General features: G+C 49.1%; 1 protein-coding gene across 3 annotated transcripts in view; it reads left to right on the forward strand.

Annotated features, from left to right (window-relative positions):
• The window catches only part of TTC28 (tetratricopeptide repeat domain 28), a 114,757-nt gene extending 93,541 nt beyond the window's left edge, over positions 1–21,216 (forward strand). For 2 of the 3 annotated variants that reach the window (XM_048322325.1, XM_048322327.1), the window contains 11 exons: positions 836–976; positions 4,959–5,103; positions 6,004–6,183; positions 7,255–7,975; positions 9,656–9,780; positions 10,829–11,060; positions 11,473–11,549; positions 13,626–13,649; positions 14,461–14,590; positions 15,118–15,225; positions 15,708–21,216. In XM_048322325.1, the coding sequence (XP_048178282.1) occupies positions 836–976; positions 4,959–5,103; positions 6,004–6,183; positions 7,255–7,975; positions 9,656–9,780; positions 10,829–11,060; positions 11,473–11,549; positions 13,626–13,649; positions 14,461–14,590; positions 15,118–15,225; positions 15,708–17,329 (3,505 nt within the window). In that variant the 3' untranslated portion in view covers positions 17,330–21,216. The remainder of the gene's footprint in view (positions 1–835; positions 977–4,958; positions 5,104–6,003; positions 6,184–7,254; positions 7,976–9,655; positions 9,781–10,828; positions 11,061–11,472; positions 11,550–13,625; positions 13,650–14,460; positions 14,591–15,117; positions 15,226–15,707) is intronic. The other variant, XM_048322326.1, reaches the window with a different exon arrangement.
• Positions 21,217–22,631: the final 1,415 nt, after the last annotated feature.

Here is a 22,631-nt window from a genome sequence, read left to right on the forward strand (position 1 = left end):
AGATTCTCCAAACCCCAATGCTGTTTGCTTGCTCCCTCCCTCTCTCTTCCTCCTTCTGGTGGATGGAGAAGAGAATTGGAGGCATAAAAGCTGAATATCATGGGTTGAGATGAGAACAATTTACTGGAAATAGCAATGAGACAAGAAAACAGTAACAGCAACAACATTAATAATGGAAATGTACAAAACAGAAAGAACGATTCACATGCGAAATGCTCACTGAGCCTCACCCAGCCCACCACGAGCACCCCAGTTGCACTGAGAAAATTTAGATATTAATGTCAGGAGATTGGGAATTTAGAACTGTTGGGCTGTTTCTCTGTAGTGCTGCTGCACTTGGGGCATTGACAGAGTAAATCATTCTGTGCTTTCCCTCTTTGTATAATAGGAGTGGCAACACAGCTCCCTCTGCTATGTCACTCTTTGCCAGTGAAGGAAGCATGTGGAGCTTGAAGTTTCTGTGGAGATCTGAAAAGGATGTGCTCACACGTGTTCTCAGGCAGATAAGGGTTGAGTTGGTGTTTGCTGCAGACTCAGCTTTTCAGTGTTGTGCTGCAGCTTTAGAAGTCCCTGCCTACAGTGCACAGAAATTGGGTCCTACACTCCCACCCTTGTGTGCCACTCACTAAACCTTGAGGAATCCCAGAAGAGGAGGAGATGGGGCTGGTAATGTCTTGTATGCCTGACAGAAGGCAAGTCGGGGAAGATTTGGCATTAGTGTTTGGTTGAGCTTCTGTTTGAAAAACATTTTTTCTCAAACTGGCCGAGCATTTGTCATCAAGCTGTTGCTCTTTCTTGCATCAATGACCCTTTCTTCTCACTGATTCCCCCCCAGAGCCTGTGCTAGCAGTGAGACAGAGAGTGAAGCTGGGGATATCATGGACCAGCAGTTTGAGGAGATGAACAACAAGCTGAACTCCATGACTGATCCAACTGGCTTCCTGAGGATGGTCAGCAGGAACAACCTATTAAACAGGTGAGAATGCAGCACTGCTGTGGGGATCAGCAAGCAGGATACGTCTTGGTGATGGGCTTCTCTCTAAATTGCAAGTTTAGGTGCAGCCAGTGCCAGTGCTCAAGGGGAGAGCCAGCAAGGACTGGTTCCAGTTGTAACTGATGACTGTCCGAAGGAGCAGCTGTTCCAAATTTGCTCTTCTCCTGGCTAGGTGCTGATTTTGAGACTCCAAGCAGTTGCAGGGGAGCACTGTTTTGTCCCTGCTGTGTGTGAGATGTGGAACTTGGAGCTCTCTCCTGCACACTTGTTACGGAAATACATGTTTCTGTTTATCTCTGTCCCAATTAGCTGGGAATATGCTGCATTTCCAGAGGTACAGGACTGTACTTAGCTGCAAGTCTCCACTCATTTTCTGCCTCTTAGAACTTGTTCTCAGCCTTTCACATGACTGTGCTGATTACGGCTTAGGGCAACCATTTGGAAAGAAAATTGAAGACAGAATTTTTCCAGTGTGGCTGCGTGATGCAACCCAGGGTTTCTGACTGGATCTGTGGTTTATGAGCACAGGATACCCTAGGCCTTTCTCAGCTGGAAAAGCAAATGTGATCAGCCTGGAGTCTTGTGAACCACCTCTGAAGCTTGTGAACTGTTGCAGCATCCCCATGGAACTGGGAGCTGCCTGCTGGCACCAGCAACTGGCCTGGTTTTCTTCTCAGAATCCACAAGCATATCTGTTCAAGCTGCTGCACTGATGAAGGACTATGAGTACTTGCCAGTTTTGGATCACACAGGCAGATCCCCAGAATTGCTGAGATATTTTGCTAGTTCATCAGGCTTAGAAAGACAGGAGATTGTCCCTCTGATTACAGGGGCAAATAGGATGTGATTCTGTTCCAGGGAATGCTAATCCTCAGGAACACTGCAGTGGCCAACCATGCAGCATTTCTGTCTTTCTGCTTCACAGGAGCCACATATATTACTTTGAATCCAAACCTAGGAGCTTAGCTCAGGTGCCTTGTCAAGTAAGTAGTTTGCAGCTCTTAGGAGCAGCCCAGGGATGGGGCATCTTGGGCATTTAACTAAAAGCACCCTCAGAAGAGAATCAGGGGGAGCATTAGAAGCAGCCGTGTCTGTGATGTTCTTGCCACGAGCACTGAGATGAAAAGATGAGGAGACACCTCTGGATGGCCTCCCTGCCTGCCCCTCTCCTTTTGCTGGTGGAGGGGGGTATAGTGGGGGTCTGGGGATGGAGCTAAGACTGCCACATCTGTTTGCAGCTGGCTTGCTGAGCCCTGAATTCAGGGTACGTGCTTTTAAGCAGAGAATAGTATGATTTTTTGGCAGTTCTGCTTAGAAAAGCAAACTTGGAGGGTTGGCAGTTCACTTAGGGAACTTCTGAGAATAAATGGAGTTCGGAGGAGAAAGAAGCACTGAGGGAACACTGTGGTGATCTCAAGACTGGGCAAAGGCTGTCTGAGCTGAGGATGGCACTGGTACAGCCACCAAGATAGCCACAGTGGCTCGTGTCTTCTTGCAGCTTCTATTTTCTCTGCTCCTTAGGCAGGGCAAACTGGTCAGGGTCACTGAAGCCTTTTACTGTCCTCAGGGCCTGACAGCTTGCCCTGGAGAATCATACAACTGACCTTCTCAGTGGGGGCATCCCTGGGGGGCTGGGGAGTCCTTCCTGTGGTGGTTCTCTGCCATCCAGGATGCAGTGCTGCAGCTGCCGACATGCAGACCACCCTGGCAGAGAGTGCTGTGGGTGGGCTGTGGGTTTTTTGCAACCACTAGTGGGTTCTGGAGATACTTGTGGATCCTTGAAAAGATCCACAGGGAGCTCAGATCTGACTGTTCTCTGGAGCTTCCCACGGCTTTGTACAGTGTGTGTGTGTGTCAAAGGCCCTGAATGTGGATTTAGGGCTGTGTTTTCAGGAAGGAGTCTCTTTGAGGAAGGTTGGATGGGTATCCAGCTTCCCGAGGCCGTCAGACCCCTGCAGCACCAGGCCTGACTCCCAGCCCTCCCAATGGCTGTGCTTGGCCATGGGGAGTATTTGACTTGTCCAAAGTCCTAATTAGTGCCAAGGCAGGAGCAGCTCCGTGCTGGTTCTGCAATGAACCCCTCCTTCCTGCCTGGGCCCAGCCACTCATCCTCAGCAGGCAGAGCCAGCACCTGTGAGGCTGGTGGTGAGCCAGGTCAGTCTGACCCAAGGCTTGCACAACACAGCTTTCTCCCCTGTTCTCTGGGGCTTTGCTTTGTTCCTGCATCTCCAAGACAAAGGGAGGGAGCAGAGCTAAGCCCGGCTGTTTGTGCTGTTTCTCTGCTTGCTGCAGGCCAGGCTGCCTGTACAAAGGGTTATAAATCAGCAGCACTGCAGAGTCTGAGCAGAGGCTTCCAAATGAGAGATTTCACTGTTCAGACATCAGTGGATCCTCTGCATTGCAAGAGCAAAGGAGAAATCATCAGTGCACCTGGAGCCTTTTGTTGGCTTCTTTGGGAGGAAGGGATGGGCTGGCCAGGGCTCCTGGTCACCTCCACCTGCCACAAGAGATCTATCCATCCTCTCCTGTGGATTTGCTCACTCTTTGTATACACACACAGAGGCAGGAGATGTGAGAGATTTATGGTACTTCCTTGGTTTTGTTCTCATAAAAAGCAATCAGAGTGGTGAAGAAATAAATTTAGAGCTGCTTGGCTGGGAAACCCAAGATGCAGGAGGGCTTTGCTGGTTGGAGTAATCAAGCCCCTATTCCCTGCAGTAAATGAGTGTGTAACAATCGCTGAACGTGGGCTGTGGGGCTGGCAAGTGCTGCCTGCTGGCAACGAGCTGCTCAGGGAAGATCAGGGCACCAGGTCCTGAGGGAGGACTGGGGTATCCCTGCACAAATTTTCTTTCCTGATCTGATTTTAAAATCTGTGCTCCATAGAGCTGAACCCTGCCAAGCATGGTCGCTCAGTCGGGTGCTGCAGTGAGGCAGGCAGATGGGTCTGAGGGGAGCACACAGTGCCAAGCCTGTTGCACAGATCCCCCAGATGAGTTTTCAGCAGCTCTAAGCAGCAGCATACTGGTACTGTCACTGGAATCTCTGGGTCAGAGAGCATGGGCAGTCAGACACCAGGCTTCTGTTGACATTCTGAGGTTATTCCTATGTGCCCATAAGATGGAAATTCCTTGTGGGTGGTAAGAGCATGTTTTTCTTCAGAGAACTATAGGTTTTAGGTGGGTCAGGAGGCTGATTGCAGCAGCTGAGGAGAGAAAGAGAGGGGAAAATGCAATTTTCTGAGCCTGTGTGTTGGTATGTGTCTCAAAGGGTTGAGGTATGTTCCAGGCCTCCCTACCTTTTCTTTGAGGTCCACCTGCTAAAACTTTCTGGAAAGTTACCCTTTCCACATAAAATGGTTGTTCATGGCCCCAAGCCAAGGGTAACATTCCTGGGGAGCACAGCTGCTGGACTTGTGAGCCTGGAATGGGGCAACTTCATTTCCTCAGCAGGGCAGTAACTTGTGGCTGCTGATGCCAGGAGATCGCATGCAGAACTCTGTGTGAATATCAGAAATGGGCACCAGGTGTTGCCCAGCAGTGGCAGAAGTGCAGGCAGGATCTTGATATCTCATGGTTTGCCTGTTGTCACATTTCCTTGGGTATCACACTGGGTCAGTTGGTGCACAACCCAAGTGCAAATCCTCCTGTGACTGTGGTCAGTTGTCAGTGGGTCTCATGCCTGCCTGCACACAGCTGCAACTCTCAGGTGTGTAGGAGCAACTGGGAACAGCACTTCAGGCACTGGAGTGTTCAGAGAAACTCCCTAGCAATGTCATATGCTGTCTGCAGCTGATTCATCCTGCCATTAATGCCACTGTTCACTACAGTCCTCCCATGAACCATCTTACAGAGCAGAGTCCCCTGGATGACACGGCCCAGCTCATGTCACTGTCAGAAGTCAGGGCAGCCAGAGGGCAGCTCATATTCCTGCAGCTAACCTCTCCCTTGGCTTTTGTCCACAGGAGCTGCCAGAGCATGACCAGCCTGTTCAGCAGTACCATGTCTCCTGTTAAGGATGGAACATCATCACTTCCAAGGAGGCAGACTTCTTTCACCAAACCCCCACTCCGTGCTCTCTACGACTTGCTGATAGGACCCATGGAAGGAGTAAGCCTTTGGCACAGACACTTACCAAAACCCTCTCGGTGTGGGAAAGCAAGAACAGCCAGCTTGGGGGTGGTTTCTGAAGCGTGGTATTTTCATAGAACAGTCTGGATTTGAAGGGGCCTTAGAGACCATCTAGAGTTGAGAATCTAGAGACAAGGATCTAGTCCTGCATACTTTTTTTTTTTTGTGGGCTTCCAGTGTTTAAGCTGGAGCAAATTTCAGTGCTTTGAAGTTACTCTTTCCTGGGGTGAAAACATTGTTTTTATGATACACCAGATTAGTAAATTTCCACGGTTACATCAGACCAGGAGCAGTTGCCACATTTTGTGTCCAGCTGCATGTTCCCTATTGACTAATAGCTCTGCTTCACTTCTCCATCCATAAGATGCTTTAGATCTTTTGGTGACTCTGGGTTGATGACTATGTCAAGTGTGTGGAAGTGCAGGCCATGGACACAATCTGTCTGTAGATTGTTCGCCCTTCAGAGGAAATGGCTATTTAGAAGTTCAATATCAGAAAGAATATTCTCTGGCAAAACATAAGGTGATGACAATACTGACAAGATACAGGTGGTTGGAGTTAGCCAAGGTTTCAGGCTGGAGTGGAAGGAGCTGCAGTACCAGGGTGAGGCTGGGCCCCACATGGGCTGAGGCCAGGATGATGACCCAGACCGTAAGGGTCCGTGTGCTCAGCGCTCACTCCTCTCAGTGGAGCTGGCTGGGCATAGGTGAGCAGCAGTCCAGCTGCATAGGACATGTGCTCATCTGTCACACAGAGTGGGGTTCTGATGTGGATGTTTCCAAACCTGACGTGGGGTCAGATTAGAGCCTGATGCTTGGGAAGTGCAGGTGGGGACACTGGTGGAGTGAAAGGTCCAGACTAATTCTCCTTTCTTTTCAGGGTTTGATGCATTCCAGTGGGCCTGTTGGCCGCCACCGTCAGCTGATCCTGGTTCTGGAGGGAGAACTGTACCTCATTCCTTTTGCTCTCCTGAAGGGCAGTTCCTCCAATGAGTACCTCTATGAGCGCTTCAGCCTCATTGCAGTGCCGTCCATCCAGTCACTGAATCCCAGCTCCAAGGTCTGACACTGCTTATGAAACCTCTCTCACCGAACCTCTCCTGTGGGTGCAGGTTCTGGTACATGCTCAGAAAGCAGCAGTTCTGTCCTGCTGTGCCAGACACGAGAACAGAAACCACAAACAGGCCACCCTGGGTCTGAGGAGCACGCTGAGCACCACAGCTCTGAAGTAGGTTCTGATGTAGTTCCTGCAGCACAGAATCACAGCCCCAGGCATGCCAGGAAGGACAAGGGGATTGGATCATTTGGATATCCTCCTCTAAAGGATTGCATGTGCTGGGTGTGGAACTACATGGCAGACTACAGAGATGTAGGTGTCTGTGATCTGTGCTGAGCTTCCTTGCCAAGCTGACTGTCCTGTCACATTGCTGGTATGTTCACCTCCATTTTAGTGTTCTGAGTGGGGAAGGCCACTAATGTCTCAGGACACCAAAGCTATGAGGGAAAGCAAATCCCATAGGTCAATCCATCAGAAGTATCTTGATGCTGAGGTCTGGCAGCAGCATTTCTAGTGCCCAGGTCTCCAGGAGAATGCACCAAGTCACGTCTGCTGTTGCTGAGCAGTGTTTTGCTGCACATCTTGGTTTGCCCTGGGTTACACATAGTCAGTGGAGCAGCAAAAGGGTCTGAACCTTGTCAGCATTACTGCTATTCCATTCCGTATCAGCTGCATGCAGCACCTTCTGCTGGCAGTGCTGACACTGATCTTGGAAATACAGGTGCGAGGAGCCACTTAGTGAGTGATTGCAGGTAGTGTTCCCGTAATGTGAGAACCTGGAATCTTCTTTATGCTTTTAGCTCTGCTGCAGCCCTCAAAGGGACCTGGGCTATATCTGTTGCTTTCTGTTCTTACCCATCTGCTCACCCAAGATCTGGGGACAGAAGTTTTGACCAGACTCAAATGGAGGTGTTCCTTGGAATAGTTAAACAGAAGAAACTAAAGAAATGCAGTCTTCGTGTAATTATGACAACCAGACTTCTGTTTAGAGCAAAAGGGACAGGATATTTTATTGCCAGCACTATAAAAACTGTATCTTTGAACCCCATTTTCTCTTTCTCTTTCTCTGTGTAGTCCCATGTGAGGAAGAATACTCCTGCTTACTCCAGTTCTACCTCAATGGCAGCTGTTATAGGAAATCCCAAACTCCCTTCAGCAGTTATGGACAGGTGGCTGTGGGGACCTATGCCCTCTGCAGAAGAGGAAGCATATATGGTATCTGAGTTACTTGGCTGCCAGCCCCTAGTTGGCAGCTCATCAACAAAAGAGAGAGTCATGAGTGCCCTCACTCAGGCAGAATGTGTCCATTTTGCAACCCACGTCTCCTGGAAACTGGCTGCTTTGGTCCTGACACCCAACACTGACAGCAATCCAGCCAGCAGCAAGAGTTCTTTTGGGAACCCCTACACAATCCCAGAATCTCTTAGGATGCAGGATGATGCCAGTGATGTGGAGAGCATCTCGGACTGCCCTCCTCTTCAGGAGTTCCTGCTTACAGCAGCTGATGTGCTGGATCTGCATCTTCCTGTCAAGCTAGTGGTTCTTGGCTCTTACCAAGAGTCCAACAGCAAAGTCACTTCTGATGGAGTCATTGGCTTGACAAGAGCATTCCTGGCTGCTGGGGCTCAATGTGTCCTTGTGTCACTCTGGCCCATTCCTGTGGCTGCTTCCAAAATGTTTGTGCACGCCTTCTATTCCTCTCTGTTAAACGGGATGAAAGCCAGCGCAGCCCTCGGAGAAGCGATGAAAACCGTGCAGAGCAGCAAGCAGTTCTCCCATCCAGCCAACTGGGCAGGTAGGAACAGTCTTCTTCTGGACAAATGAGATGTGGTTTCTAGGGAACTGCCAAACTGTATGAGCGAAGCAAGGAGCGGTGCTGGCAGGTAATTGGGAGCAGCATGTGCCCTGTGCTTTCCTGGAATTCAGCCCCTGTGTCTCAGACCCCGATTCAGCTGAGTGTGGCTGAATGTCAGTGTTGTGGGACTCACTGGCATTTCACTGTGCACAGTAGGTGGGTATGGATTGGGTATAATTGGAAGCAGTTGTGAGGTGAAGTGTGTCTCATGACTGGAAAGAAGTGAAGTGCAGTGCAACTCATTCTCTATGTTTGAAATCTCCAGGCTCACGCTTCCTGTGTCCTTGGGATGGAATCAGCTGGAGCACACATACAGGAGAATTCCATGGAGAATTTAGTGGCACTTCCAACAGGAGGCAGGAGTAGTGCTGCTAGAAGCAGGAGCAGCAAGTAGCTGTGATTTCTGTGACATAAACCTTGTAGGGCTTATTCTTTTGTTCTTTTTAGGAGAAAGGTTTCCCTTGCTTCCATTGGGAATGTCTCAGCAGTGTCAGCTCCCTGTGCAGTGCTAGTGCTTGCTCCCTCTCAATTAGATCTATACATTGAGATTTGGAATGGCAAAGGCTTGGAGTTCAGCAGTGCTGTTACAGGGATATGTACAGATAACCTAGTTTTTCTTCCTGGCACGAGGCCCAGTTTTTGAAAGCTGCAGGCGTTCCCCAAATTGATTTTGCACAGGCAGCAGAACCATGTTATTTAGCTCAGGAAACTGTGGTGAATATGGCTCTGGTGTGAACTGCACGTGGCTGGAGGAGTGAGAACTTGTTAAAATGAGTCAGGCTGACAGTGATTTCAGGCATGTTGACTCCAGCATTAGGATGTGGTTCAGGTAGTACCAGGTGTGAGCTGAGTTCAGGTTACAGTCCACAGTTCAGCTGGGATTTTATTTTCCTTCCAAGATTTTTCTGTCTCAAAAGAGCACTAAAAAGCCCCAGAAGTGACCACTTCCTAGGCAAAAAAGAATGAGTATGGACATGGTGCTTGGCATTGCCAGCAAGCAGAGACTTTCAGCTGCTCGGGCTGTCTCAGTACTGCCCCTTCCATGGTACTGTGCAAGTTCATCACACACAGTCCCTGACTTCCACCGCTGACCCTTGGCACTGTCTTGGACAGAGCACCAGAGCCAGGAGCAGCTGCGTCCTTGCTGTGGGAATGAGAAGGGAAATGTAGAGCTCTTTGTGCTGACATCTGGGGAGTCTGGCATTGAATGGTGCATGAGCCAGGACAGGTTTCTGACCAGGACAGCGAAAACTTTTCATGTTCTCAGTTCTGTTCTACAACCACTGTTGGCATGTGTTGATTTCTGTGGCTGTAGAAGAGACCTGGAACATGCCTGGACAAGTTTAGCTGCAATCCAGTGGTTTTCTGCTTGCTTGAACAGGAAGATGTGATTGATTTAATAGCAGGGGACGGTAAGAAGTATCTAGAAACTTTCTGGAAGTTCAGTCTGCGCCACTGGGCAGGGCAGGGAGTGGGCAGCTGCTCTGGGAAGAGAATGTCCCCGTGCAGGGTGCAGTGAACCGTCGTTCACTAGTCTTGAGGGCAGAGGACATCTGTGTCTGGTTTGAACATTTTCCATAACAACAGGAGATTGACTGTCTCTCATTCTGAATCCTGTAGGTTTCATGCTTATTGGGAGTGATATGAAGCTGAACAGCCCTTCTTCGCTGGTAGGACAGGCCCTGACTGAGATCCTGCAGCACCCTGAAAGGGCCCGGGATGCTCTGCGTGTCCTGCTTCATCTGGTAAGGGAAAGGAAGCGCTGTCACAGCCATGAGGGGCACTGCAGCCCATCTAGTCCTGAGACACCCTCATCTGTAGGCATGAGTGGAACCATGAGTGGAGCAGCAGCACCCTGATGTGCAGCCACTCCCACTTGAAAAAATATATGTGTGCCTTCATCCCATCTCCCCTGCCACGATGTAGCCTCTTGCAAAGCTCTGGGTCGGTGTGGAAAGACTGGGACACCTAAGGAAGTGTTCAGTGCGAAAAGAGGCGAAGTAAGCAAAATCTTAGATTGTATTGTGACAGAATCCTCCCCAGACCCATCTGGTTTGCATTAGCTGTTGAATTGGGTTTCTGCTTAAGAGGTAAGTATTGGGATTAATTGTTTATACAGGGAAGTAGCTACGAACATGGCAGTCATGGAAACACAGAGCACAGTCACTGCTGTCTCTGCAGATCTGGAAGATAAGAGGCCCTTCTGTCCCCATCTGTGCCACCAGTCTGTCTTGGGGAACAGTGGGACTGGAGCCAACTGCCAGGTGGCTGGAATGATCGCTCATGACTTCTAATACTTTTCTTCCCAATGCATCATCTGTGGTCTCACAGGAGTGTGAAGTACCCATAGAATGATGGAAACCTGTGAATGTTGCTGGTCTTCCCAGTTGCTGGGTTTGTGGACATTCATCTCTCTTTCCTGTTTGCCGTGTGGCTGCAGGTTCTTTGTCTGGTAATAAGCAGGCTGGAACCCCAAGGTGAGTCATCTTTTGGGGAGAAATGCAGCTGCCAGGCTGACAGGAAACTATCCCAAACAACCTGCTACTTTGTTTCCCTGGGGCATTATTGTTCCCAGAGTCGCAGAGAGCACTGACACTCATCCCTGTGATGTTACAGCTGTGGATGCTGAGTTACTGGAGCTTTTGTTTTCAAGGCACTAATGTCCTCCTGTGTGAGACAGGCCAGGATCAACCTTGGATTTGCTGACCCCAGCCCGCTGTTCCAGCCTCTTGGTGTAAAAAGAGGCAGTCAGCAACAATATCTTGTACAATAAGTGATGTCATTTCCCCACAGGTGGAGAAATCATTGCAGCGAATCCAGAACGGGCAGCACAACTCCATGTACACCTCCCAGCAGAGTGTGGAGAATAAAGTTGGTGGCATTCCAGGCTGGCAGGCGCTCCTCACGGCGGTGGGATTTCGGTTGGACCCGCCTGCCAGTGGCCTCCCAGCAGCAGTGTTCTTCCCAACCTCAGACCCTGGGGACCGGCTGCAGCAGTGCAGCACCACCATCCAGTCCCTCCTAGGTGAGAGGAGAGGAGGCAGCTGTGGGCCCTGACATCAGCCTTTCCCACCTTTCTGTGATGTCAGCATGTGAAACAGGGATGTTTTACGTCAATGAAATCAATGTATTGGACTGGGAAGAAGTTCTAAAAGTAAATGTTAACTGAAAATTTTGTCACAGATGAGAATCATTTGCTACTGGGTCAAGTAAGCATGATGTGACTGTTCCTCTCTCCCAGCTCTCAGTCAGGAAACCTGTCATCAGATGCAAAGTGGGAAGACCTTTTGCTTTCTGGAAATTGCTGCTGCTTCCAGAGCTGTCCAGTGATGTGGGGGAGAGGTTTTAGGAATTAGCCGAGTGTGTGTTCTGTTCAGGTTTGTTGCATTTCTTGCAGTCAAGAAACAGATACAGATGTTTCTGCTGATGTTTTTCAGGTTTGCCTAACCCTGCACTTCAGGCACTTTGTAAACTTATCACAGCTTCAGAAACAGGAGAGCAGCTTATCAACAGGGTGAGTTGGGAGGTTTTCCTCCAGTACCAGGTTCCAAATGGCTCTTCCCAGGTCAGTAAATTCAGAAATACACAGAACGGTTGATGCCCTGGTTTATCAACCCAGAGCTTGCTAGGAGACTTGAAGGTTGAAATTCTGAACTTGCCTGTTTGTGTGAATGAAAGTGTGTGTCCAGAAGGAAAACATGCAGGTGGGTTACTGGGCTGCGTGGCCCTGGGACTCCCCGTTCAGTGACAAGTGAAAGGATGATCCCTACAGCAGTGTGGGCAAATTGAGTAACAGGCCCCTACTTGCTGTTTGGCCATGCTGCCTAGGGCCCACGTTGGCTGCTCTTTGTCTGCTGTATTTACTGAAGTCCCAAGGTATGGCTGACTTTGGACAACGCAAGGTCTGTCAGAAAACTCACTGAGCCTGTGCTGCTCCTGTGTGTGCTCACAGCTCTGCAGAAACGATTTCTGGTCTTTAGGAGAAGGGCAGTGCTATCTATGGTGATGGGACTTCTCCCTGCTCCCCTCAACCTCCTTCACACTCTTCCCTCTCCCCAGTCTCTGGAGCATGCCTGGCCTAACCTGACCTTTCTCTGCGCCACCAGCCTGGCTGCTTTCCATTCCATGATTCTTACTGTCCTGAGTGCTCCTGTAATGAGGTTTCTCTTCATCACTTGCCTGCTTTAGTACATGGACACACACACAGGGAATGGGCCAATATCTCACTGTCTTTCCCCTTTCCCCATGCAGAAGCATTCCAGGCAATACTGTGGTGGGGAGCTGGGACTGGCTCTGTGTGGTGTTGGGCTGCCTTTCCTTCGGTCACATGGAGTCTGCACAAAAAGCCAGACAAGAGCCCCAGCTTCTCTGTTACCCACTGAGTGGCTCTGGCAGCCCGCTAGGATGAGTCTGCTCCAAGGAAAGGGTTCCTGTTAGGATCCTGTTAGGATCTGCAGCAGAGTATGAGATATTTCCAATGACCTTGGTGACCAGTGTCCTTGGTAGTGTTTGCCTCTTGCCTTGGCTCTCATCAGTGCCTGAGATGTGTGTGGTTAACTGTGGGGTTATCTCCCTAATGGCCACCCAAGGGAGGCCAGCTCTGAGAGGTGTGAGGAGGAGAGGACAGCATTCCCATGGCTCAAAATGCCTTGGAGTGCTAATGAGGTGGCTTCATGATTGCTGCCCTGCCTCAGATAATTAAATTATCCAAGGAAAAACATTCAGCTGGCTGTGCACAAGTAACAAAAGACACGCTCACCCTTTCCTCACTGCCCCATAGAGTAAATACTGGCAGGGATATTGCACTGGGTTTGCAGATGTTCTTCCATAGCCCGGACCCCTGGCAGAATTCCCTTTTGCACCAGTCTATCCTGTTCCATGTTGGTTTTCAGCTCAGCTCTCCCCTCCTCTGTGGTTATTGCTTTTTTCCTCTCCTGCCTCTCGGCAGTCACGGTGTGAGCAGCTGGGGCTCTGCCTGTCCCAGAGGAAAGCAGACTTTTTTCCAGACAGAAGCAGGATGTCAGACATTTCGGTCAGTGGGTGCTGCTCGTTGGTTTTCCCAAGTGGGTGACCGGCATCATAGGGGAGCAGGTGCACTTGGCATTAGTGAAGCAGCAAGGTGGGAGCCTGAGCAGCTGCACTGGATAGAAAATGCTTATTTTGAGTGTAAAAGAGAAGGCAGGAGCCACAAAAGAGAGAACTTGAGACTACTGCATGTGCAAGGAAAAGTTAGGGATTGCTGACTGCATTGAGCGCCAGTACTGTGTCCCAGAGGAAACAAGAGAAGGGCTGTTTTATGTTCAGCCTCCTGCCAGAGTGTGGGTTGGCCTGAGTGTCTGCCTGCTAAGTGTCTGAGCTGTCATGAGCTGGGCACTCCCAGATTCCAGCTGCCTGTTCCCGTGCTGTTGGATTCACAGCTCAGGCCGTTCCCATTGCTCCCTTCTTTCTCTGGACAGAGCATCTTGCGGTCAGGGTGCTGGTTCCCACACAGATGTGTCCCTGCAAGGTTCCTCAGCACAGGCACTTTGCAGCACAGAGTAACCCATGTTCTTTTCTCCTCTTTTCCTTCCTTGTTACCTGCTGCCCGAAGGCTGTTAAAAATGTGGTGGGAATGGTGAGTATGATGTGCACGGGGATGACACTGCGGTGCAGGGTGACGTGCCGGGGTCACTGCAGACCCATGCCCTGTGCTGCAACGTGTCTGCACCCGCTCTCAGGCCTGGGATTTGCTCCACAGAGCTACTGTGGAAAAAGGCCTGTGTAAGCTTTTGTGGGTTGTGAGAGATGGGTGGTCCTGAGGTTAGCTGGCCCCTGATTAATGGCTTTCCATCATCGCTCCCCTGGCTGTGTTGGTGAATTACACGGGATCCTGGCATCTTAATTTGTGTCAGATCTTCATAAACACATTTTCTCTCTAGCTTTTGCTACTCCTGTCCCTTGGGCACAGTTGAGAAACTTCTTTCCTGGAGGCCGTGGAGATATTAGGAAAGTCTTCCATGGTTTCATATGACTTGTTCTGCCCAGTTAATGAGTTTCTTAGGATTTGTATAAGGAGTATGGCTCAGTCATGGAATGGGCTTTGGTATATTACTGTGAGCAGCCCCACAGTATCTCTTTCCTTTTCTTTACCTTCACAGATGTTCCTGCTGTGCTTCCTTCTTGCTCAGTTTCCACTGGCCACCCCCCAGCCCTCACCCCTGGTCTGTCCCTGCCTTTGCTGCTGTTCCAGTCTGTCTGATGTTGCTGTCCCTGAACTGTCCTTCTTCCCAGACCTTCCCATCTCACTGCTCTGTTCAGGAGCAGCAGCTGAACTGGGTGTCCAGGGAAAGGGTGTCCAGGGAAATGGCGTTGCCTTATCTGTGGCTGTAAGAGAAGCAGTGATGTGAGTTGTAAGGAATGGCTAATGTTTGTATTGCTGTCTTCAGCTGCATCAAGTCCTGGTTCAACTTCAGGCAGGCGAGAAGGAGCAAGATTTCCCCTCTGCACCAATCCAGGTCTCCATCAGTGTCCAGCTCTGGAGGCTGCCTGGCTGTCATGAGTTTCTGGCAGCTCTAGGTAGGAAAACACTTCTTCCTGTTGTCTCTCTAAACCCACTGTTGGTGTCTCATGTGGGGGCTTGAAGCAGTGATGAAACTCATAGCTTCACTTTTGTCTGCCTCCTGCAGCCCAGCATGCATTTGCCAAATTCCAAGGACTGTGCTCTTCAGCTCCATTTCTGTGAGAAAACGTGGAATTAATAGTAAATGGTTTGGCATGTAGAACCCTGTCCCCTGAGATGTCTTTGGTATATCATTCCCTGACAACTCCAGATAATTTGCAGCTAAGGAAGCGTTGACAGGAGTGATTTGTTAATGAGTGTCTGTGTTCCCAGTCCAGCACCACAAAGCTCCCAACACCTGGAGAAGGTGTGCTAAACAGTAATAAATAACAGACAACAAACTGCACTGAGAGGTGTCGTCATCCTTCCACGGGTGCTGCAGGCTGTCATACCTCTCTGTTCTGTGTTATAAATGAGATTGCTTTTACTTGAGACAGAGGGTCTTCCTGTGAGCTGTGATTTTCTGTTCCATGTCCCACTACAGGTTTTGACCTTTGTGAAGTTGGCCAAGAGGAGGTCATTCTGAAAACTGGGAAACAAGCTACCAGGAGGACCATGCACTTTGCTCTACAATCCTTGCTGGCACTTTTTGGTAAAGCTGCTTAGAGTAGTTTTTGCTCTTGTGTCATCTAATGATTTGATCAGAATGGCTTCTGCTGAAATCTCACACTCGCACCTTTGCAGAGGTCACACATCGCACCCGTGTCACACAGACCAAATGTGATCAGACACTGGAGCAAATGTTGGTTTTGTATGGGAAAGACTCGTCTGAGCAGAAGCTGGAGTTAGAGTCCAGCAGCTGGAGGACATATAACTCATTCTTGGTTTTGAGATATAAAATGATAATGAGCTGACAACTTCCATCTAGGATTCATGGACAGAGGTTCTTGCCTGGGCTGTGCACTTCTTTTTCCTTACCTAAGTAGTAGTTGGTTGTTCTGTGGTAGCATAGAGCCTGAGGGCGTGTTTTGTAGCATTTTCTCTTCATTCTGATAGAATATTACCTGGTTTTATTTGATTTTTATGTTGTATCTCGGGGCATGTTTGTACATACTATTGTCTTTTCTTTTTTAGATTCTACAGAGCTGCCCAAGCGCCTTAGCCTGGACAGTTCCTCATCACTGGAGTCACTGGCTTCTGCTCAGTCTGTTTCCAACCCTGTACCCCAGTATCAAAACCCTCCATTCTCTCCTACCTGTCCAGAAGGCATTGCCTCAGATGCCATTTCTGTGTACAGCCTGAGCTCCATTGCTTCTTCCATGAGCTTTGTTTCCAAGCCAGAAAACATGCTGGATGGGGCAGGACACAGAGGACGCCAGGATTATGAGAGGCCCAAGAATATCTATCCACACAGGTCTGCAGCTCAGAGCCAGCTGTCACCACAAGCCACTGCAGCCAGCAAAGATGAGGAAGAGTATGAAGGTTTCTCTATAATCAGCAATGAGCCTTTGGCCAATTACCAAGAAAACACAAAACCAGGGTTTTCCCCTGATCACAAACAGCCCAAAACTAGTCAGAATGGAGGCATTAAAGTGTCCGTCAACTCCAAAGGGAGCATAAGTACTCCAAATTCTCCTGTTAAAATGACTCTCATCCCCAGCCCAAATTCACCTTTCCAAAAAGTTGGGAAACTTGCAAGTTCTGATACTGGGGAATCTGACCAGTCTAGCACTGAGACTGACAGCACCGTCAAATCCCAGGAGGACAGTAATCCAAAGCTTGATCCGCAAGAGTTGGCCCAAAAAATTCTGGAGGAAACTCAGAGTCACCTCATTGCTGTTGAACGTCTTCAGAGAAGCAGCAGCCAGATCAGCAAGAGCAACAGTTCGGACGATGGGGCTCCCAGCCCGGCCGGCGTGTCCGCGTTCCGCTCCTCGGAGACCAGCGCCTTCAGCCGGCCCGTCAGCTCCAGCCACAGGAATCAATCTTCACCTCTTGCAATTAAACCAAAGCCTCCAACGAGGAGTTCATCCCTTCAGAAGGTGAGCTCTGGCTATAACAGCCCCACAACATCGGAGATGTCAAACAGAGAAGGCACAGGCCAGTACAGTGGGCAGCCATCTCCAGGTTGTGATTCACATGGGTCGCTAACTGAGCAGCCTCCCTTTAAACTCAAGTACCCCAGCTCTCCTTATAGTGCTCATATTTCTAAATCACCCAGAAATATCTCTCCCAGCTCAGGGCATCAGTCTCCTGGTGGCAGCACTCCATCTCCTGCTCTTTCTTATTCCTCAGCTGGTTCTGCTCGCTCAAGCCCAGCTGATGCCCCAGACATAGACAAATTAAAATTGGCTGCCATCGATGAGAAAGTGCAAGCGATTCACAACTTAAAGATGTTCTGGCAAAGCACTCCCCACCACTCCACTGGCCCAATAAAGATTCTCCGAGGAGCTCCTGGAACAATGACTTCTAAGAAAGATGTCCTCAGCTTGCTCAATTTATCTCCACGGCACAGCAAAGAAGAAAGTGCAGAGAAGCTGGAACTGAAGGACCTGTCTATTGGGCAACACCTTGCTGCTTCGCCACAGAAGATCCCTCCAAATGGACACAGACGCCCTGAAACCACAAATGCCATGACATCAGCTCATTCCTCACCTGGCAATACTCTGGGAGCCGTGCGTCCCCTGAGACTGCCAGCTGGTAATGGGTATAAATTTTTGTCACCAGGAAGATTTTTCCCTTCCTCCAAATGTTGAAATGTCCCAAGTACCAGCTGATGACTTACAGTCTTGTTAAAGTATTTGCTTCTGCCCACTTGCCTTTACAAAAACAGAATCAGTAGCTAAGCAGCCGTGGTCATGCCCTCAGCTGGCAGTGCCCAGGGATGGGACAGGCTGGCCTGCTGTCACTGTGGGGGCACACGGCCTCACACACATGGGTTTTTGTTTCCCTTATCAGAACCTTGGCCAGACTCACCTTATAACAGGTTCTTTGTAGTATTCAGTATTTGCAGCAGCAGGTGCAAAGCATCTGGTTGTCTGTTCATTAAATACTGGCTTTTAAGCCACCTCCTTGTATTTCTTAACCAGAAGTTTTACAGCTGGCTTTTTATACAGAAATTATACATATCAGGGGTTGGAGAGGAAAGGGAGAGGAGGCAGAACATTCCTGTGTACCACAAAGAACATATGTACAAGTCTCTGCCTGGAGAAAGATGAGCCATTTACTGGACTGCTTTCAAAGGCTGACAGAGGAGAAGACCACATGCCTCTAGATACCTCTGCCAGGTTGGCCAAACCAGAAACTGCTGTCAGTAAAACTCCATAGCAGCAGGATCTGGCAGTTCTGTTGCATCATTTAGAGGCTGGTGAAACAAAGACAAGAGGAGAGAGGTGCCCCATTCTAAAATATGCATCTCAGGTAACTTTTCTGGATGGAAACCCCTCAGATGAGATTTTGCTGGTTGGTCTGCTCAAAGGAAATGTTTGGGGCCTAAAAAACCAGGTGAGCCTGAGTGTGAGGTAGTGAGTGTGTGTCAGAGAGACAAGTTCTGGTTTTGTTGAGGGCTCTGGTCTCTCTGGCACACCACATTGTGAAGGTGAACTTTTTATCCTGGAAAGTATTTGGGCAGTACTTAAGTCTCTGTCGGCTCAGTGGGCACAGAAAAGGATCACAGATGCTGCAGCTCAGAACGTTATTTTGCAGTTCCATGACAGGCAAGAATGTGACATCAGTGTGTGTGATTCAGACATCACCTGACCAAAAAAATCCCTCCTTGATCCTGCTAAATCATTGCCAGGGCTCAGTGCAGGCAGGTCTGCAAACCTTTTCCCTGCTGTGGAGGCAGGTTTCCTTCGGAGCAGGTGTGGAAACAAGTTTCCTTTGGAGCAGGTGTACCAGTGGAAGCAGCTGTTGGTGCAGCTGGAGCCAGAACGCGAGGCAGCAAGCGGAGGGGCTGGATGCAGAACCCGAGTGCCCTCTGACGTGTGGAGGAAAGGGGACCAAGAGCACCCCCAGGGTGATGTGTACAGTCAGCTTCCCTAGGCTAGGTGGGGTTTAGGAGTTAGGGGTCAGGCTGGAGATGGTTTCTAAGCGGCTGTGCAATGCAGTGATGTGATCAGGATCCCAGTGATCGTTTACATGCGCTGAAGCCGTGGGCGTGCGGCAGCATCAGCCCCGCCACGTGAGCTCAGATCCACGCAAGGTATTCACAGGCCATGGGCTATGAAGTCAGAGCACTGGATCACCAAGGCTTTTGGTGTCTATTCTGCACTCCCAGGATTGGCTGAGTGACTGAAGGCTAATCACTTCACCTCTCCGTGCCTCGTCTTCCCTTTCTGTCTAAATGGGGATAGTAATACTTACCTACCTACCTCACAGAGGTGTTGTGAGGCTGAATACATTAGGCCCTGAGTTTTAGCTGGATCTTAAGTCAACTTCCAGCCTTGCAGCTGAATGGAGAGTGCAGGTGGCTCTGTGGACGTACCAGAGGTATGTTGCTGATGCAGAGAATTGTGTACTTAGCATGGCTGGATGCTCTTGTTGCAAACACGGATCTGATACTTGGAGATTTTCTTAGGGATCTTGGAGGAGAAGCATGATAGCAGGGCAGAGAATTCAGTTCTGATACGGAAACATGAAATTGCTTAGGCTCAGCTCACAGCATAATCAGATGCTTGCTGTGAGAATATTCTGGAATCTGCTGGTTTCTGGAGAATGTTTTCCTTTTTATTGTTGCAAGAAATGAACACAAGCACTAAAGGCAAAGGATATTGGGCTGGGTTGTTAACAGCCAGCTAACGAGGGGGGATCACCAAAGTTTTCAGTGCAGAGAGAAAGAGTAGTTACCTACTCATACACAATGTAGCAGAACAGTTGAGTCAATCTGTTCAAGTCATTATGGTGCAAGTTATTTGTCTGTACATGACATCTTCCTGTGATGGTTTGGTGCTAAACATCACCTTTGTGTCATTTGGCAGGAAAAATTAGACTAGTGGGCCAAAATGAGTCAGCACAGCATCTGCCCCTTGTGGAGACAGTGATGCTGTTGATCATGCCACTTGCTGTGGTCACAGGACTGCTGAGAGACTACGTGTGACCTGCTCTGTTTCTAACCAGCATAAACTTCTTGAAACGACATCCCAGGAACACCCAGGATGGAAGTGGGCAGCTTTTTGTTTATAGCAACAGCAAATACTCCCTGTAGTGCTGCATAACATGCCAGAAATAAGCCTCTTCGTTGTAGTTTACTTCCATAACTAAAGGATCTTTTAACCTGTAGAAATTCTATGCTGCCATTTTGTTACAACCCATTTCTGTGCTCCAGCAGGTTTCATGCTGGCTTAAAGCTTTCAGACAGAGCTAAATCGGGGTGGGGGGTGCGGGGAAGTGGTTCTTCTGTTGTTGTTTTTAAGGAGGGGGGAGCATTAGAAGCAGGGAAGGGTTTGGATGTAGAGAAAGTTCAGTATTTGGGAATTTGATGTTGTATAAATATGGAAGGTGAGTGTCACTAGAACAAGTCTTTTGGGAAATAGGTCTCCGTTGACTTGGCACAGGTCACTTCCATTGGCTTGCCGGGAGCCATGAAATGCATGCTTACTCGTGGCTGGGAGACACTGCACACCTTGTCCCTCACTCCTCCACCTCCTGAATGAGAAACAACCCCTTTGTGAGGAAAAGAGTTTTATCAGGTTTGCCCAATATGTGGAGAAATTCAGGAAATGAAAATCACACATTTTCCATTTGCTATTAGAATTCCTTCTGTGGGTTTAATGCATTTGTCGTTGTTGTATTTGTGCATGGTACAAGTGACAACACTGCGTAATACAGTGAGCAATAACAATTAGGTATTAACCACTTTCACATTAAACCTGCCACATGCAACCATTCCCCAGGGCCATAGAATGTTTTGGTTTTGCCCTGTACGTTTTACTGTGTGAGATTTCAGATTTTTTTATTGACTGTCTTTAGCTCCAGCTAAATGGGAACAGTAAACAACCCCTGTGATCAAAATCTAGTTTAATTTGATTTTGTTGGTTAGCCTGTACCTCTGGCCTGATAATTGGTTTTCCTTCTCTTTAATCATACCTTACTGAAACAAGGAAAAAAACATTGAGGGGGTGCTACACCCACGCATATCACTCTAGGCCATATTTTCTTTCATTAGGGCAAGCTCGTTCTGTGAACATCTCTTCCAAGTTGCAGAACAGAATCCAGGGGCACAGAGGTGTCTGTGAATCTGTCAGGAAGCACTGGTAGTTTCAGCTGGATGGTGATAAAGGGTTTGAGCAGTTTTGGGTTCATTGCATTGCCATGCTGCCCAGCAGGGCTGCACGGGTGTGTGGACACTCGTCCCCTCAGCTGCAGAAGAGCGCTGGAGACAGTGACCCAGAGAGGATGGTCAGCAGAGGCTTCCCAGCAGCAGCCCTTCAGCACTCGCTCTCCCTATGTGCAGTGTTAGCCATGTTTGGCCTCTATGGACTTTCTTTGTAAATTAAAACTCTGTTTCCAGACAGCATTAAACTTTTTATATTATGAAATTTACCATGTAAAAAGATTTTCATATTTTTATTGAAATTGCTAAGGCATTTGGCCTTTCTTCTTTGTGATTTCCGTGTCTATTAAAGCATGAGTTCTCTCAGTGCCTCAGTCTCTTGATCTGGAAGGATGTTGGGGAAGGGTGTTTGTTGGCTCACCGCTTTCTGCCGACGCCCAGCTCCCTCTGGAACTTTCCTCCCCTTCTTGTGCAGTGTAGTCTTCCTGTTACTAGTGCTCACTGGAAATTGCTTTTCCTTTTCCTGACAGGTGGTGGGAGAAGCAGTATTTCCTCGAATCTCTCTCGTAGTCAGCAGCAAAAGGACACGCAGGGCTGGGAGGAGCTCTGAGGTTCACCTAGCTCCCTCCGGTGGGAGAAGCCAGTGCTAAAGGGAGGAGACACTCTCCCCATACCAACACCAGCTGGAACTTGATGAGTTAAACCTTCCTTCTGCCCCCATGTGAAAGGCGCCCTTGTACTTAGGGGAAGTGCTGGAGACACATGAAACTAAACACACAAAGCTGTAGTGGGGCCACAGGACCTTGGCACACTCAGCCTCTGGGAGCAGCCAGGAGCCACTGGCAGTGCTGGTTCTGCCACAGGCTGAGGCTGGGCTGGAGCCCTGCCCTGAGGAGCAGCTCCTGGGGAAGCATTCCCTCCACGAGTGGGGCTGTGGTGGAGCTGGGCTCAAGTGGTTTGTGTGTCCCGGGTCTGGAGTCAGCGGGATGTGGCTACTCGGTGATGGTGTCGTGTGTGGCAGGATGCAGCTGTAGACAGAGGGTTTGGGGTGAGCACACACGAGACAAGTGTTGTCCATATGGGGAAGGAGCAGCAGCAGGGACTGCACGCTGCCAGCATTTTAAAAAACCAAATAAAGGAAAACCCTGAATGCTTGGGGAAACAGAGATTTACAACCCCCTCCCACTGTGCCCCAGCACGGCCCTGATCACTGCTGTGCCTCACGGCCAGAGCCAGTACAGGCCTGAGTCACCGTTCAAGGACTTCCATGGAAATATGTGTCCATAGGAAGAGCCTGCCGAGGGTTTTCCTTACAGCCATTGGTGTGGGGGAGGAGTGTTTGGCAACACTGAATTTTATCTGGATTTCTGCTCTCCTTTGTGTAAACGTCTCATTAGCTCTGGCTCCTGGCAAAGGAAATGCGGGGGATGGCTCCTCCAGGAAAGGGGAGCCAGGGGGCTGCAGAGAGGGTCACAAGTCACCTCTGGGGAAAAGGATGTGCCATGGGAACACAAGTGTGGAGCTTGTGGTTGTTTTTTTCTTGGCAGTTTACCTGGTTTTGCATTTGTATGTGCATTTCAAACAGAGGGAAAGCAAAAGTCTGCATGGCTGTGGAAAATGGGGAAAAAATGAAAGCGAATGCTCAGGAACTAGAAAGCAAATCAGTATATTTAGAATACATTATTTTAAGTAAATCCTGTAGTTTTACCTGAATTACAATTTTTAAGAACCTCAAAGTGGAAGTATGTTCCCTGGCTGCTTTGTTCTTAGGGCAACATTTTGCC

The sequence above is a fragment of the Corvus hawaiiensis genome, chromosome 18 (genome assembly GCF_020740725.1).
Source record: "Corvus hawaiiensis isolate bCorHaw1 chromosome 18, bCorHaw1.pri.cur, whole genome shotgun sequence".
NCBI classification, from domain to species: Eukaryota; Metazoa; Chordata; class Aves; order Passeriformes; family Corvidae; genus Corvus; species Corvus hawaiiensis.